The sequence below is a fragment of the Lynx rufus genome, unplaced genomic scaffold (assembly GCF_022079265.1).
Source record: "Lynx rufus isolate CCGP_SWC_20201006 ecotype Redwood Valley unplaced genomic scaffold, mLynRuf1.p SCAF_16, whole genome shotgun sequence".
Taxonomy (NCBI): Eukaryota; Metazoa; Chordata; class Mammalia; order Carnivora; family Felidae; genus Lynx; species Lynx rufus.
Genome location: NW_025814830.1, coordinates 57,818,186 through 57,835,498, shown reverse-complemented (window position 1 = coordinate 57,835,498; position 17,313 = coordinate 57,818,186). Strand labels below are relative to the sequence as shown.

The 17,313-nt window shown below is 56.7% G+C and overlaps 1 protein-coding gene and 1 long non-coding RNA gene across 5 annotated transcripts in view; one reads left to right on the top strand and one right to left on the bottom strand.

The window, feature by feature from the left end:
* Nucleotides 1-72: 72 nt before the first annotated feature.
* DBNDD1 (dysbindin domain containing 1) lies at nt 73-9,969 on the top strand. Of its 2 annotated transcripts, none has more exons than XM_047079002.1 (4): nt 73-161; nt 7,174-7,341; nt 7,699-7,839; nt 8,772-9,969. In XM_047079002.1, exons 1-4 carry the CDS (start codon nt 131-133, stop codon nt 8,927-8,929), a joined length of 498 nt encoding a protein of 165 aa, XP_046934958.1. In that variant the 5' UTR covers nt 73-130; the 3' UTR covers nt 8,930-9,969. The 2 variants fall into 2 exon arrangements, with proteins under 2 accessions (XP_046934958.1, XP_046934959.1); XM_047079003.1 differs by having other exon boundaries at nt 74-161; nt 7,195-7,341.
* An 86-nt stretch (nt 9,970-10,055) lies between these two features.
* Nucleotides 10,056-17,313, bottom strand: part of LOC124511603 (uncharacterized) — a 28,861-nt gene continuing 21,603 nt past the window's right edge. For all 3 annotated transcript variants that reach the window (XR_006961949.1, XR_006961948.1, XR_006961950.1), the window contains 5 exons: nt 13,469-13,576; nt 12,479-12,671; nt 12,125-12,383; nt 10,786-10,968; nt 10,056-10,453 (listed from right to left, as the gene is read on the bottom strand). This is a non-coding gene — a long non-coding RNA (uncharacterized LOC124511603). The remainder of the gene's footprint in view (nt 10,454-10,785; nt 10,969-12,124; nt 12,384-12,478; nt 12,672-13,468; nt 13,577-17,313) is intronic.

Genomic DNA, 17,313 nt, shown 5'->3' with positions numbered 1-17,313 from the left:
CGCGGCCCCCCGGCTGCTGCCCCGATGCGCTGCGCCGGGAGCTGGGGCCGCGTCGCCGCCGCAGCTGCAGGGGCGCCCGGGCCGGGTGACGCCGACGCCGCCCGCGCCCCTCCCAGACCCCGCTGGCCGCATGGAGCCCCCGGAGGGCGCCGGCCCCGGAGGTGAGTGTGGGCCCAGTCCCTAGAAGTCCCCGAGCTTCTCCTTCCCCGCAGCCAGCATAGCCCCTTCCCCCCCCCCCCGCCCCCACCTCGCCCGGCCCAGGGCCCACTCATCGGCCGCTCCCGGGGGCCGCAAACACCCCCGGTAGCTCCGAGTCGAGCCTGGCCGGAGCGGGTGGAAGCCTGGCCTGCCGCCGGGGAAGCCACGCCGGGGGCATCTCCCGGGAACGGCCCCCGCGCTAGGCGGGGGGCGCACACACCGCGTCCCCGCCCCCTTGTCTTCTGAGCTTCAGGCCCCGGCAGCCGCCAGGCGCGCTCCTGGGTGGTTGGCCCAGAGTTTCGTGCCGAACCCCATCCCAGCAGAGCCGGGGTTCTGGGGGTCAGGGCATGGGGCGTGTCTGGGCCGTGGTTTGGGGTCCGGGTCGGCGAGGCGTGGGGTCGACGCTGCCCTCCTGGGCCGCGCATCTGCTTTGTTCGCCCAAGTCGCTATTCACCGGGGGCTCGGGCAGGGAGGCCGCCTCTGGGATCCTGCAGGGCACCGCGCTTGGACAGGCCCTGGGTGGATGGGGGGGAGGGGGGGGCAGCGCACCCGGCAGGGCCTTCGGGGCGCCTGCCTCCAGGCTAGCCGGGGCTGTCGGCCTGGGTGAGGCACAGGGCGCTCACATCTGGGAGGGCAGGTGTGCACGGAGACCTCCTGGAAGCCTCTGTCAGCTCCCGGTGACTCTGGCGTTTGAGATTCTACCAAGGTCTCCCCTCTTGGAGTGTGGCCCAGGCAGGGTGGCAGCTGGTGATGAGAAGAAAACTCTAGGAACCCCATTTCAGAGTCCTTTCAGGAAGAGTGTTTGGGCGCCATCAGCGCCTCCACCGGCCTGGCCAGGCCCCAGATGCATCATGGGTTTCCTGGAGGTCCCATCCCAGGGAGCCACTCTTGACCGCACAGGGACCTGTGGAGGGACACCAGCCACATCAGCGACCTCATCTGGAGCCCAAAGGGATGGCCCCGAGGGGTGTCCTGAAGCAATGGGCCCACCCACTGCTGTGTCTGCAGTCTGAGTTGGGCAGGTGCATCCCAGACAACTGTCTGGAGGACCTTGTCACCCTCCCTGCAAGCACCACCAGACACACCCAGAGCTGGTGCGTGTGGGTTTTCTTTGTCTTGTCATTTGTGGAAGGGATCCACCTTTTTCTTGCTATTGACAGTCCCAGAACCCCAGGACTTCCCCGTGGCAGCTTTGAGGGGATGTGAAGGGAAAGGTGAGGGCTGGGGAGCACAGAACTGGGAGATGGGGGGAAAGCAGCCTGGCCTTCAGTTTTCATGCCCACTTCTGTCGGTAGGGACAGATTCACTTCCCTGCAGGGCCGCGGGAGCCCTGAGTGAGGTAAGGAGGGAAGGTGTTTGGTCGGGAGAGGGGCTTTATGATTTCAGTTTCCGACTCTCACTTACTGAGTGCACAAACATGTATTTATCAGGTGCCCACCCTGTGCAGGAGCAGCGGTGGGAACACGGCAGGGGCAGATGGGGCCACACTGACGGGGCTCATAACTCTTGTTACCTGGTAGCCATTTCCTGCCTACACAGTGGCCTGGCGATCTCCATTCTGTGGGATCTCATGAGGTCACATATGGGTGGCTCTGTCATTCTCTCAGCTCACTGACTTTTGAAAACTTTATTTTGGAGCAGGTGGGGCACACAAATAAGTAGAACGGTGCAGTAGAGCTCTGTGTGCCACTTCCCAGCCTGCTCTACCAGACCACCAGCATCCTCCCTTCAGTAGTAACTCGTAGCCAATCTAGACACACTATTTCATCTGAAAGTATCTCTAAAAGATCAGGTCTTCACAGAGCATAAGGAAAAGCTTTTGCATCTAAACAAATTAACAATGATTTCTTTTTTTAATGTCTTTTGCATCTAAACAAATTAACAATGATTTCTTTTTTTAATGTCTGAGAGAGAGCGTGAGTGGGGGAGAAGCAGAGAGAGAGGGAGAAGCGGCGGGGATGGGGGCGGGGGGGAGAATCCCAAGCAGGCTCCACGCTGTCAGCACAGAGCCCGACGTGGGGCTCAAACTCACAAACCGTGAGATCACGACCTGAGCAGAAACCAGCTCAGACGCTTAACCAACTAAACCTCCCAGGCACCCCAACAATAATGTCTTCATACCCAAGTGCGCAGACATGGAAATGAGAAGGGAGGCGGTGCACTTCTTGAAGGACCCCAGCTGGGGAAAACCAAGGTTGTGGCCCACCGGACTCCAAGTGTGTCTGAACAGCCACAGGGAGAGGCCGTGGCCCTGCACCGAAGAGGTTGAGCCTTGGCAAGGCCCACCCAGCATCCTCAAAGTCCAAGGACAAGGGGCTGGGGAAATGGGGTGTGAGTGCCCCCCACCTCTGTGACCATCTCTCCCTCCCCACTGCAATTGTGTCATATATATTCATTCATTCACTTCATTAATTTGTTCAACTGTTCGTGCAGTGCACCTCCTCAGTGCTTAGGGCAAGGCCCAGGGCACGCAGCAGGGAACTTGAAATTTGGGCCAAGTGCTCACACAAATGTGCCGGAAAATAGGTCAGCCACATGGCACAAGGTAACCCTATCATATCCATCCACTCACATCAGCCGCCAGTGCTGGGGGGCAGGACTGTGGTAACCCAACTGCGGTCCCCATGGGACCGGGCAGGGCAGGGCAGCGCAGCAGTGGCCCTGCAGGGGCTTAATGGGGGCTGTGCTGAGCTGAGAATCACAGTGTTGCTACCCCACCCCCTGGCCCCAGGTGACCCAGGGGCTGCTGAGCCTGGCTGTCAAGCACACCTGCCCCGTGCCTGCTTTTCACTCCTGTCTCATACCCTGGAAGAGCTGTGGGCCTCATCCATGGAGAGGTGATTCCTAGCACAGCCGCCTAGTAACTATGCGGTTGGGTGTTGGGCTGGCTCGTGCATTCAACGAACATTTATGGTGGACCTACTGTGTGCCAGGACCAAACCTAGGTGCTAGAGGTCACACTTCTCTTACCCACTCCCAGGCTCTGAGCCTGATGCCTGGTGCGTAGTAGGTGCACAGCAATTGTTAGCGGATGTCTTGAGTCCTCCTGGATTTGCCCTTCAATTACAGCCAGAATCAAGCTGTTTCCACTGAGGATTTTTTTTTTTTTAAGATTTTAAGTAATCTAGGGGCGCCTGGGTGGCGCAGTCGGTTAAGCGTCCGACTTCAGCCAGGTCACGATCTTGCGGTCCGTGAGTTCGAGCCCCGCGTCGGGCTCTGGGCTGATGGCTCAGAGCCTGGAGCCTGTTTCCGATTCTGTGTCTCCCTCTCTCTCTGCCCCTCCCCCGTTCATGCTCTGTCTCTCTCTGTCCCAAAAATAAATAAATGTTGAAAAAAAAAAATTAAAAAAAAATAATAAAATAAAAAAAAGATTTTAAGTAATCTCTGCACCCAAAGCGGGGCTCGAACGCACAACCCCGAGACCAAGAGTCCTATGCTGTACTTACTGAGCCAGCCAGACACCCCTGAGGATTTCTTTTGAGGTATAACTCACATATCATAAAACTCATGCTTTTAAAGTATCCAGTTCTGTGCTTTTAGCGTATTCACAACGTTGTGCAACCACCACCATCATCTAATTTTAGAATATTTTCGTCAACTCGGTGGGGTGGGGGTGGGGCCTAGGTGGCTCAGTGGCTTAAGTGTCCAAGTTCAGCCTCAGTCACGATCGTGTCATGATACCACGGTTCATGAGTTTGAGCCCCGCATCGAACTCCACCCTCGCAGTGCAGAGCCTGCTGAGGATTCTCGCTCTCTCCTCCCTCTCTGCCCCTCCCCTGCTTGTGCTTCTTCTCTCAAAATAAATAAGCTAAAATATACATACATACGTGTGTGTGTGTGTGTGTGTGTGTGTAAATTTTTTCATCAATTCGAAAAGCAACCCCATACCCATTAGTTCTTTCCCCATTCCACACACACCCCAGCTCCTGGAAACCACCACCTACTTTCTATGTCTTTTCTAATCTACTCTTTTTATTTTTAAAACTTTTTGTTTTGGGGGCGCCTGTGTGGCTCAGTCGGTCGAGCGGCTGACTTCGGCTCAGGTCATGATCTCGCGGTCCGGGAGTTCGAGCCCCGCGTCGGGCTTTGTGCTGACGGCTCAGAGCCTGGAGCCTGTTTCAGATTCTGTGTCTCCCTCTCTCTGACCCTCCCCCGTTCATGCTCTGTCTCTCTCTGTCTCAAAAATAAGTGTTAAAAAAAACACACACACTTTTTGTTTTTAATGTTTATTTAGAGAGGCAGAGAGAGAGGAGAAAGAGAATTCCAAGCAGGCTGCACACTGTCAGTGCAGAGCCCAGTCAGGAGCTCGAACTCAAGAACCGTGAGACCATGACCAGTGCCAAAATCAAGAGTCAGACGCTACACCGACTGACTAACCCACTTTTCTACCCTTTATGGATTTGCCTCTTCTGGACATTTCATATAAACGTTACCACAGCGCATGGCCTTTTGTGACCGGCTTCTCGCACTTACCATGTTTCTGAGGCTCATGCCTGTTGAGCCTATATCGGTGCTTCCCTTCTTGTGGCTGAGTAACATCCCATGGTGTGGATGGACACACCTCATCCGTTGATGGACATCTGGGCTTGACGCCACTTTTGACAACTGTCACACTTCAGCGAACATTCGTGTGCAAGTGTTTGTGTGGATGTGTGCTTTCAGGGTTATAAGCATAGGAAGGGGACTTCGGGGTCATGTGGTGACTCCATATATAATCGTTTGAGGAACCACTAGATGGTTTTCCACAATGGCTATACCACTCTACATGCCAAGGTCAATCCTGCTCCTTCTGGGGGGCCCAGAACCTTCTCTGTCCCCGGCCTCTTCTGCCCTGGCATTTTGACTCTTCATCTCCATTACATTCTTCCCGACAAAAGATCAGTGAGTGTCCTTTATGGCAAAAGTTGCGTCTTCTGCATTTTCATCCCCCCACAGCTTTGACACAGGCCAAGGACCAGGGTTTACAGAGTACAGACCACCCCAACTGCCAAGAGACATGGAAAGGAATAAAAAACTAGACACCTGATGACTTTGAAACATTCAGGGCTACCATTTTCTGTTGGCTCCATGATACCATCGGCCGCAGATGCTTTGTTATTTCAGAGATGTTGAAATTTGTCAAAATGTGCTTCTTACAGTCAGCACAACAGGCTAGGCTGTCCGAGACCCCTGGACCCCAGCATCTGTAATGATGCTCGTCCCCACCTCATACTATCTCAGCACCTATGGACTTCATCCTTCCCACCTGGCCTGCATCTCACATAAATGGAGGTAGATGTCATCCTACTCAGCTCAAAACCCTTCGGCGGCTTCTCCCAGCTCACTCAGAGTAGCAGCCAAGGTCCTGATGACATCTGTGTGATGTGCATCCCCTGCTGTGTCCCCCTGCCTCACCCGTCACCATGGGCCATGGGTATAGAAGTGTCTCAGAATTACGACAACACACGCCAGCGTGATGTGAGCCCATGGATACTCACACCCTCAGAGAGAGGGACTAGGGTTCTGTAGTCCCCACCTCAAGGAAACAAAGCAGTGTCCCATGGAGTAAAGGCTCCTTGAGGATTCTCGACAGGGATTCTCAGATGGCTGGTTGGAGGTTCAAGACAGGCGTCCCTGCTGACCCCAGCTCAGAGCAGGGTCTGAATCACATCTCTTGTGCCATCTTGCTGGGAAGGTGTCCTTGCTGGGCTGGGAGGGCCAGGACACTGGTGGGTGTAACTGTATCCTCCAAGGATATTCCAAAGCCACAATCCAAATGTGTCAGAGAGCTGGAAGCCAGATCCCCTGAGCCCCTATCCAGCTCCAAGCCCCATGTGATGACACAGCATGGGCAGGGCCCAGTCCCATCTCCCCTCAGCTATACTTCCCAGGAACAGTGGTACCCTCCAAGAGGAGGCCAAGGTGTTACCCAGAGAGCCCTACAGCTGTGAATGGATGGCATTATCTTCCCACTCAGCTGGAAACCCTTGAGACCCACAGGACCTGGTGGGCGGCATCCAGACTGCTGACCACCCTGTTGGGGGGGACAGGCCCACCCCTAACAGGCAGCTGTTGGCAGTGGGGGCCCGACTGGACCCTCCTAGATGCAACACTCAAGGCAGATGCTCCTGTAGCTTCGCGCACACCCAGCTCTCAATGTTGACCCCGTGGGACAGGCATGGACGCTGGGGCATTGCAGAGCACTGCTGAGGGGAGTCAGGAGGCATTTGTTCACTCTTTTGGGGGCCACAGTAGGGACACGGAGGAACCAAGGGGTCCAGCTGCCTCAAGGGACGTGCCTCACAGGTCCTCTGGCTGAGTTCAGGGAGTGACAAGGTCAGGCAGCAGGAGGGGGAGATGGGTGGGTTCTGGAACATTTTGGAGAGGCTGGTAGGAGGTACGGATGGAGGGACGTGAGCTGAGAAGACAAGGTGTTGGGCCGAGGAACGGAAGGGTGCAGTTGGTGCTTCCTTGGGGGCAGGGACCCCATCTCTGAGCGGCTCAGCCTCTACCAAGCAGACTGCCCACAGGGCCTCCTGCTCTCATCTGAGAAAATCATCAAATGCAAAACACGAGTAATTACATCTTTCAAAAAAAAACAAAAAACAAAAAAAACCTCTGCAAACCTGGAGGAACACTCCTCAGTCTCTTACTATGAAAATGCGTTATTCAGCATTCAAACACAACAGCATAGGACTTTAAAAGTCAATCCACAGAGGGCAGGCAGGCCAGCAGAGGCCATTCTGGGTCAAAGGGACCCAAAAGGCAAGGAAATGCTAGAGAGACCACTGCACCCTTGGTTGGACTTAAGAGTAGAGACAGAGGACGCTGTTGGACACCCCCTTCCCCATCCACAGGAGGCCACTGCCCAGTGGCCCTCGTCTGGCATCCGGGCCCAAGGCTACCCGAGGCTACCCTGCTCACTGCCCGGGGCCTCAAAGGGGGGCTCAGTGAACCAAACACCCAGGTCTTCCCCGCCCCCATCTCTCCTCCCAGGTAACACCGTCTTTGTTGCAGAAATGGTTAAGGAGGCTGAGGTGCCACAGGCAGCCCTGGGCACCCTGGCCCATGGGACAGGAGACAGCTGCCACTCGCCCACGGCCGAGGAGGAGGTGGGCATCCCGATACCAGCACCGGGGCTCCTGCAGGTCACAGAGAGGCGGCGTAAGTACAGCTGACCTGCCCAGCGTGTGTCCCACGGGGACCATGAACCCCTGGGAAATGGAGGGCAGGGTCCCCATCCTGTCCAAACAGTGCCCCAGGCGTATGCAGGGTGGCAGTGGTGGTGGTGCTGAGCTCTCAGCTCCGGCTCTGTGGGCTTTGGCTGTACCATCTGCAGAGTGGGGGACCCCAGGAGGTGTTTAGGGTTGAGTGTGTGGAGTACGGGGGTGTCTGGGTCTGCCCCGTCTTATCCTGGCCACACAGGGCTTCACCCGGAGCTCTTCCTCCCTGGGGCTCATGGGGGGCCTTGGGTGGACGGACTGCGCCCATGACGAGCCATCCCCCTGCCCGGCCCCGCAGAGCCCCTGAGCAGCGTCTCCTCCCTGGAGGTGCACTTTGACCTCCTGGATCTCACTGAGCTGACAGACATGTCCGACCAGGAGCTGGCTGAGGTCTTTGCTGACTCGGACGACGAGAGCCTGGCCAGCGAGTCGCCAGCAGGTGGGCTGGCGTTGGGGCGCAGTGAGCAGCGTGGGGCGGTCCTGGGGCCCAAGCCGACCAAACACAGCTCTCCTCAAACCCCTATTTCGGAAAATAACTGTTGCTCACATGTGTGTCAAAATCAGTGTTTGTCACTGTACCGTTTCGTTCGAGATTTTGGCATTTTATTCTTTCTAGTAATCTCTATCCCCAGCGTAGGGCTCGAACTCACGACCCCAAGGTCAAGAATCGCATGCTCCTCCAACTGAGCCAGCCAAGCATCCCAATATTTTTGCATTTTACATGTCTATTTGCCCAACTTTAAGGAATTTCCCTCCTGTTTTCCTCAATTCTCCTTTCCAAACGCCAACAAAAGGCCAAAGCCATAGTCCCACCAAAAAGTGAAATTTACTAAATGTGAATGTAATCATTCACAAGTTAGGCTAAGCCAAGCAGGGTGGCCTTCATCGACCCCGGCACCACAGTTCAGCCCTTTGTTTCCCCTTCAGTTGCTGGGGAAGTGTTGCCCTTGACCCAAGACCTATAGGGCTCCAGAAACAGCCACGCAGCCAGTGGGGGTATGGGGACCCAGGGACCGTTTTCTCTCCCTGATCGCACCTCGTGCAGGCAGGGGGTGGAATGGGGGGCTCAGGCTCCAGCTCTGTACCGTACAGCCTGCACCCTGGGAGGGTGACGGACTGCTCAGATGCTGTGGGCCAGGTTCACAGCCAGGGTGGGATCTCAGCTGCACAGAGACCCTCTTTTTTGTGGGCATCACAAACGCCCTTGCCCATGCCGCCTCCAGACCCCCATGTCCGCAATGCTGGTGGCCTGGCATCTGTGTTTTCTAAACACCCGGGGGACCCCAGTGTGCAGCCAGACCCCGTGTGAGAGGCACACGGGGGCCCAGCCCAGTAGCTGCAGGAATGACCTGACCCTTATGTTCCCATCAGGCCTGCACCCACTACCCCGGTCTGGCTGTCTGCGCTCCCCCTCCTGGACGCGAACCAGGGCCGAGCAGAACCGAGAAAAGCAGCCACTTGGTGACCAGGAGCGCCAACCAGCAATTGTGGACACATTTCTCACCGTGGAGAGGCCCAAGGAGGACTAGGCCAGCTGGCCCCGGGGCCCAGGCAGGACAAATCCGGACAATACTGACCCCATGGACACTGCCCACCCATGTGGCTCTGGGTCAGGTTCTCGGGGTGCCCCAGCACAAGCACAGCCCAATGGCCTTATGTCCCCCTCCGTCCCAGTCCCTGAGTCTCGGACAACAATGGCTGAGGACGAGGTGGGAGTGGCCTAGGCCTTTTGGAAACTTCTGTCTGCAGGAGGGGTGCTCTCATCTGCCACAAGAATCCCGAGGGGGTGTGGGGTGAGGGGGACCTAAGTCGGAGACAGCTTCTCTGCAAACCCCCTGAGGGCCTCAGGGTTCTGGTCTGGGAATGGCCACACCGTGCTCTAGTCCGCGGGATGCTCTGCTATCCAGCCAAGTGTGTGGGTAGAGGAGTCCGTCCTGAACAATGCCACCTTCATTTCAGTCCCATCCTCTTCTTGCCACCCAGGGAGCATTGCTGGCACCAGGGCCCCCTCCTCAGGCCCTAAGACCCTGCTTGTCTTGGTCCCCGTGTGACAGCCGAGCCCACCCTCCGTGGTTCGTAACACCAAATAAGGCACAACCGCCTCAGACTGTGTGGGTGGGCGGGGTCTGCCCTTGCCCGGGACACAGTCCGGCATCTGTGCCCCTGCCTGGCGTCCTGGCCTGGGGTAGAGACGCCCGAGGGGGACTGGGAATATGAGGGGCCCTCGCACAGCCCCCAGGCCCCAACTTAAGGGCATCAGGCTCAGCTGCTCCCAATGCTGCTTTTTATGAGCTAAGGGATGAAAGAGGCTTCTGGTCCGACAGCAAATCCAAGAACAGTTTAAAAATAAATACGTAAGTCTGCTTTTGGTCCCCAGGCCAACCCGCCCTGACCCGTTTCCCACCGAAACGTTTCTACGGGAGGAGAACCTGCCCTCCTATGGAAGCCCCGGGCGTGCCCTGGGCCCGCTGTGCACAGCTAAAGGCAAGTCGCCCGCTGAGAACACAGGCCTGCTCCCTCCACGCGAGGAGGACCAACTCAAAGGATGTCTGCCAGGCACCATCCGGAAGTCCGCTTAAACACAAACCCCGTCAGGGCAGCTGCATGGCCCCCCCCGCCCCCCGCGTCTTTTCCCTCCATCTCTAGCCTTCCTGCTATGGCTTCCGCAGAGTTTATTTACAAACATTGGGATTAAAATCTCACCTCTTCCCAAGGCCCAACCGGTGTCTCTTCCTTTCTAGGTGACACCAGAGCTCAGAAGAGCGTGTCGAGGGTACAGGAGCTGCCCTAGCAGCAAAACTGCGCTGGGCCTTCTCCAGCTGAAGCCACTGGGGGTTCCTCGGTGCTGTACTCTGGGCTGCTTATATGGGTCACGTGTCAGGGACAAGTGCCCTGGATTTCTAGTCCTTAGGAAGTGAAGATCCCCTCCTACGCATGCACACGCACACGCCCAGGCCAGAAGAGGCCCGAGGTAGCTCCCCGGCAAGTCTTCTGAGCCCAGGCAGGTTCCCAGAGCAGCGACTGGTCACGAGGAGGCAGCCAGCAGGTTGGGCCTGTGAGGAGAAGGCCAAGGGTGAGGCCCAAACCCCAATTCTTTTGATTACCCGTGTAACAAGGGGCCCAGAAAACAGGCCCAGGGCTCCTTGCCAGGCAGTTCCTCCTGCTGGCCTCTCTGGAGGGAAGCCCGAGCCTCCCTGATGGAAGGTTCTAGGCCAGGTCTCCCACATCCCTGGGCCCAGGAACTGACTCAAAGCCTGTGTAGTGTGTGGCCAGGTGGCCCAAACAGGGTGAAGGGGTGAAGGAAAGGGCTTAGGAGACTCCAGAGGGAGCGAGCGCAAGGGTATCCAAGACAAAAAAAAAACAGCAGGGGTTGGGATTCACCTACGTGTGCTGGGGGTGTGAGCCTGAGGGAGGCTGCACCAAGCCCCAAAATGGACCAACGTCCAGGTCCTGGACATCATGGGGCTTTCACAGGGTTGAGGAGAGCACCTCCCACCTCTGTCAGAGGGTCCCATTAGCTCAGCTAATGAAGGCTGAGTTTAGTGGAGACTTCATGACACGGTGAGCTCTGGAAAAGTAAAAAAATTCAACGATGGCATGTCTTACACACAACAAAAACGGAAAGTGCTTGTCCCAACTTGGAAATTCTATTTTTGAGGCAAACACAACAAATGATTCGGAAATTTTTAAACCAAATCCCAGCGTCTGGTCTTGACCAAGCAGAGAACAGAGGTCACGTGTGGCAAGTGGAGCCGCCCCACCCCCACACCCAGGGTGCCGTGAGCAACAGCTGGGAGGCAAGCAGGTGTCACCGGGGTCCCAGACATCCACCCGCCCCCTGAGAGGCAGCGGCTGACACCCCTTTACTGTCGTGGTGCCGAGGACTCTGGGAGGCGAGCAGGGATGCTGCCACTGACCCCAGGCTTCCAGTCCTGACCCCAGCTCTCCCCGGGCTGGGCCCTTGCCGCGCTCTCAGACCAACCAGACAATCTAAGGCAACAGAGGCCTAGAGCTCACAAGCCAGAATTGGCCTTCCTCTCGTCTGGCAGCCGCCCAAACACCAGGAAGAGGGTTACCGGGGGCAGCGACAGCAGGACTCTCTGCACACAACCCACAGGTCCCCAGCTCAGTCCAGACCCTCCCTCTCTGTGATCCTAACAAAAGGGGGTCACAGGGAACACGGCCAGCTGGAGAAGGGACTTAAATCCAGACACAGCCTGGTCAGTGAAGCTGTCTGCCCTGAGAATGGGTGCTGGCCTCGGCGGAGAGACTGCCTCCCGAGAGCTCAGAGCGGCACCCAGGTGCTGGGGGCGGGGTGGGCTTCAGGGCCCCCCATGGCTCCACGACCCTCCCCCCCACCGCGCCGCTGTGGGAAGTGTGGCGTTTCCTTCAGAACCACTGACAGGCCTTCCACCAACCCAAACCCAACACTTCCCCTCAGTAACTGGCTGCTTTTTCCCTTAATTCTGCCACTTCACTAAACCGTGACATTTCTGAACTGAGCCAAAAGCCTCTGCTCCTTGGGGCGATTAAGGACACCAGCACTCACACCTGTCCCCACCAAATCCACCCATCACCCCCTCCCCTCAAGGGAGGCCCGTGAAGGTCTAAACTCAAGGCTCCGCCAGGAAGAGGCGTGCCTTCTGCTTCCTGTGGGGCAGGGGAGTTATGGTCTGACTCGGGACCCCATCCTCTAGGTATCCAAAATGCTCGTTTGCCCTTACCAGGTTTTAAGGTGTTTGCCGGTGATTGTGGCAGCAGCTTTCAAAGCCAGGGTTGCTAAGCTGGGCTCTCTTGCACGCAGCGCTTTGCAGCCCCCTCCTCCCGCCCCCGGTTCCAGGCCGTCAGCCCCTCAGGAAGGGAGGTGTCCTCCTCCAGGCTGCTGGTGCCTTTCACAAACTCCTTGCAGGCGGGCTTCTCCGCAAAGGGCCGGCGCCCCAGCAACTCACCGTGTCTGCCCTTCTCCAGCAGCCGCTTGCCCGCCTAGAAATCACAGCTGCCTATCACTCAGCCGCTCCCAGGACAGCAGGCCCTGCGAAGGCAAGCCCCAAACCCAAGCCAGGACCTGCCCCACTCACCTCTTCCACCGGCTCTCAGCAGCCGGTCAGCGGGGCCGGGGCCTGCTCACAGGTGGAGCCGACAGGCACCGCACCTCCTCCTCAGTGAGCTGGGCGGCGGCCTCACTAGCCGCTTCTCCACCAGCATCTCGCCTTGTCGGGGCAAGTCGAAGGACACGTGGTCCGGCTTTTCGCTCATCCCAAACTGCACAATCTGGAAGGAGCTGGGGGTGAACCTCGCTGGATCCCACCCTGCAGGGGTCCCTGCCCTTTACCTGAGCATAGGCGCTCTGGGTGGCCTTCCTCAAGTCACCCTGGGCCCCTGACCTGTGACATCCCCCCAAAAAGACAGCTGCTCAGCCACCCTGCCCCCCAACATCGTGCACATGTGGTCAGAGAACTGCTCCTGCGTGTAGACACTGCTCCCCGGGCGAGTACTGGGCAGAGCCGAGCCCCTCGCCCCGGGGGGACGATGGACACCTGTAAGACACAGGCAGGAGGTGCCCCGGTCACTCCGCACACAGAGCTCCTGCCCCATCCAGGTCCCACCCCAGACCGACTTGCCCTACTGTGACCATCGGTCACAAGGGTGTGGGAGGAGAGGAGCCTCTTGGGCCCTACCCAGAATTAGCGGTCTGGGTAGGGTCACCCCAAAGATTAGCATGGAAACAACCTCCACCCTACCCACCCCAAAGTAGCTCCAGAAGAGCCAGGTCCCAAGCTTAGAAGTGAGGGAAATTTAGTGTCAAACCTCTTGGGTGTCAGGTGGCTGGCATCCGGACTCCACTCCTCCTCTCTGCCACCCACCCCCCAAGGAACCTTTTGGACCAAATTCTAGACCCAAATTAATTCCTCGACAAGTAGAAGTGCTGCCACGGTGACACGTACTGTGCCCGCATGACCACAGGCCACACAAAGCCGCCTGGGTAAGGCAAACGCCCAGGCCTAGAGGCTACGGGCGGAGAGACCGACCCTCGGCAGAGGGTCCGCGCACCCCAAGACCCAGCCTACCGCTGCACACCCAGCCTCGTGGTGGGCCACGGTCCGGCACGGTCGCCTTCTCGCTGGGCTGCAGGACCTGTGTCTTCCTCTCAAGGCCTCCGTGTCAAGTTGCCGGGCCTGTGAGAGGCAGAGGACAAGCGGACATCTGGGAAGTGGGCGCCAAATCCCCACCCTCCGCTCAGGGTGCGCTGGGGGCTGGTCAGAGCCTCTGCTCAGCAAGTACAGACTCACAGCCTCCACACACACGGCTCAGGCCCAGTTTGGTGCCTGTCCCTCCACGCCAGACACGATGCTGCCTTCTGCTCCGCAGAAGCCCTGCCTCCCCACCTCCAGAGAATGTGTCCCGCTCACGCACTTTGCACGCAGCAGACTGCTTTAGGTGGCCCATTTTCAGCCGATGTGATTAGCTATGCTCTGTGGCTCGCTAAGTGACACAGGAAGCGTGGAGACAAGGAGTGGTTCCCAACGCCTCCCACACCGCAGCTTACAGGCGGTTAGCAGTACAAAGGCACCAACGGCTCACCCGAGCTGCCAAGACAACTCTCCAGAAGCTACCCAATACTCCCCACCCTTCCACACGTGTCACGCTTTAGTGAGAAGATACACACAAAGCAAAGCAGCACTGGTTCTCACGGCCGTGGGGCTGACGACGCAGGAAGGGCAGCCGCTGGCTACCTGGGCACCTCCCTGATCTCCGTCCCTTAAGTTCTAGCCTTAAATTTTTTTGTGCGAGGATGTTCTCCTGTGCTACCTACCTTCAAACCTCAGTCAGGTTTCAGTAACCACGCAGCCCTGACTGAGCTGTGCGCGAAGGTGGGGTCCAAGGTGCCCAGCTCCACCCACCATCAAGGTGAGGCGTGGGGGTCTGGGGGTCGCTGGGAAAGCAGTCTTCCAGAGCGCCCCTCCCCCCAGGGGCTTTCGGATGCCCCCCCCAGGGGTCTGCTTTGTCTGCTTTCAGGTGCCTTGTGTGGAACCCTGGGGAGACTGGGACACGCCTGGGAAGTGCCTGGCACCTGACACCTGGGGCCAACCATGTAACAATCGGATACTCATTCTTGTTCTCAGGGGCCCCTTGCATCACGAGGATTTCCCCTCCCTGCAGGCGGCCTGTGGCCGTAGCTGCAGCTCAGTGCCCTTGCCTTCCTGGTAGCGAGCCCCTCCCACTGCCAGCCATAGCTCCCCAAGAGCCCTACCCGCTGACTGCAGTTCCCCGAGCTGCTGAGCTGAAGCCAGGAGGCCAGGCAGCCATCGCCCGCGCTGAAGCACACGCTCCAGCACCCACCTTCAGAGGGCTGTCCTTGTGGCTTCCGTGAGGGAGCTCTCCGGGAACCCCCTCCTCCGGTCTGCAATGAGCACCCAAACCGGGGCCTGAGCCACTGCCCTGCAGGCCCCACCTCTCTGAGATTTTAAACGTAGCTCTAGACAGAGCATGAAGGCTGCTGGCAGATTCCCGAGCGCCAAATTTGGGTTTGGAAAACCGCCTATGGATCCCGTGAGCCGAGGTAACGCTGGGGCCCCAGGTCAGCCCGCGGAAGGCCCCCCACCGCTCCAGGGCTGCCCAGCTCACCTCTGACGAGCCTTTCAACGGCCTGCTCAGAGTGCTTCTCCCGAACACAAGGACCCAGGTGGCAGGAGGCAATCGGAGCGGCTTCGTGGCAGACACCAAAATGTCAGCACCCGACCCGGGAACGGAGAAACTGGTCATGAGTGCCCGGGACTGGGTGTTACGAGAGGAGCTCCGCGACAGGGACCACAGCTAAGCGAGGCAGCAACTTTGTCAGTCACCAGTTTGGGGCCAGGCCGGTTTTTTGGTTAAGCAACGTACCGAGGTGTAATTTATTCAACATTAAATCCACCCATCTTAATCAGGGCCACGAAGCCGCCCCGATTGCCTCCTGCCACCTGGGTCCTTGTGTTCGGGAGAAGCACTCTGAGCAGGCCGTTGAAAGGCTCGTCAGAGGTGAGCTGGGCAGCCCTGGAGCGGTGGGGGGCCTTCCGCGGGCTGACCTGGGGCCCCAGCGTTACCTCGGCTCACGGGATCCATAGGCGGTTTTCCAAACCCAAATTTGGCGCTTGGTTTACTTTGGTTTAAGGGTGCACCTCAAAGACTTCTAGTAAATTTATCAAGTCATAAGACTCCTGCCCTAATTTCAGACACTTCCATCATGTATAAGGTACCCTATGCCTGACGTGGGGGATTCCAGGGCCCACCCTAGCTAGCCACACGTGTATTTTCTGTCTCCGCGGACTTGTTATAAACCTCTCATATGAATGGAATCACACAGTACGTGGCCCTTTGTGCCTGGCTGCTTTCGCTTGACATAATATTTGGAGGTTCATCCCTACTGTAACACGTGCCAGTATTTCTTTTGATGGCTGAATAATATCCCATTATACATACATACCATTGTTTATCCATTCATACACTGACGGACGTTTGGGGTGTTTCTACCCTTTGGCCAGTGTGAACAACATTGCTGTGAACACACGTACACGTCTTTGTGTGGACAGGTTTTCAACTCTCCGGGGTAGATACCTACACGTGGAGTTGCTGCGTCATATGAGGGCTCCGTACTTTACTTTCTGAACAGCCGAACTGACTCCCAAAGCCCAGTCAGCCCAGTTTACGCTCCCATCAGCAGCCCTATTAGACGTCCTGTACCTCTACATCCACGCCAACTCTGTCTTTCACAGCCGTCCGCGGCGTGGAAGTGCTACCTCATTAGATTTGCATTTGCCTAATAAATCATGACACTCAGCATTCTGTCATGTGGTTTTCGGTTGTCCATCTTCTCTGGAAAAATGTTTTTTCTAACCCCTTGCCCATTCTTAGATTGGGTTTTATGTTCTGGATTCTAGACCCTCATCAGATGCATGAGTTCCAAATATTTTCCTCTGTTCTCTATACTTGCCTTTTTATTCACTCAGTGATGTCCTTTGACACAAAAAAGATTTCAATTTTTATGAAGTCCGATTTATTTTTCCACTTGTTGCTTGTGCTTCTGGTATCGTATTTAAGGAACCACTGCCAAGTCCAGAGTCATGATGATCTGGTCTTCCATGTTTTCTTCTAAGACTTTTACAGTTTTAGCTCTGAAATTCCGGTCTTTTACCCACTTTGAGTTAACTTTTATATCTGGTGCCAAGGTCCAATTTCATTCCTTTGTATGTGCATATCCCATTGTCCTAGCACATTTTTTTGGAGAGACTGTCCTTCCCCCATTAAGCGGTCTTCACAATCTTAAGAGAAATCAACTAAGCACAGATGTACAGGCCGCATCTGTACTCGTGAGTTTTCCTCTGTCAGTATGTCCGCCTTGTCAGGGCCGTGTTTTGTGCACCGAGCTTTGTGGCAAGTTCTGAACTAGGGACGTAGGCGTCCTCCAACTCGGTCTCCTTTCATGAGACTGTTTTGGCTACTTGGGCACTTTGCAGCTCCGTGTGAATTTACTTATTTACTTACTTAGGATTTGGTTTCATTTTTGTTTTTAAGTGGGCTCCGTACCCAGTGCGGAGCCCAACGCAGGGCTTGAGCTCACGACCCAGGGGCCGAGACCTCAGCTGAAATCAAGAGTTGGACACTTAGCCAACTGAGCCACCCAGGCGCCCCTCCGCGTGACTTTTAAGACCAGCTCTTCCATGTCTGGCTTTTAACAACCGTACAAATGTCTCCTGTACATCTCCTTCCCTCCACCTTCACCTTGTTATTGTCACAGATTACAGCTTTCTACATTACATACCCATCACAGAAATTGGAATTATTGTTCTATGCACTTGTCTTCACCAGTACCACTGTTATTTCTTCACATGGCTTCAAGTGACTGGCTAGCACCCTTTCATTTCAGCCTGAAGAC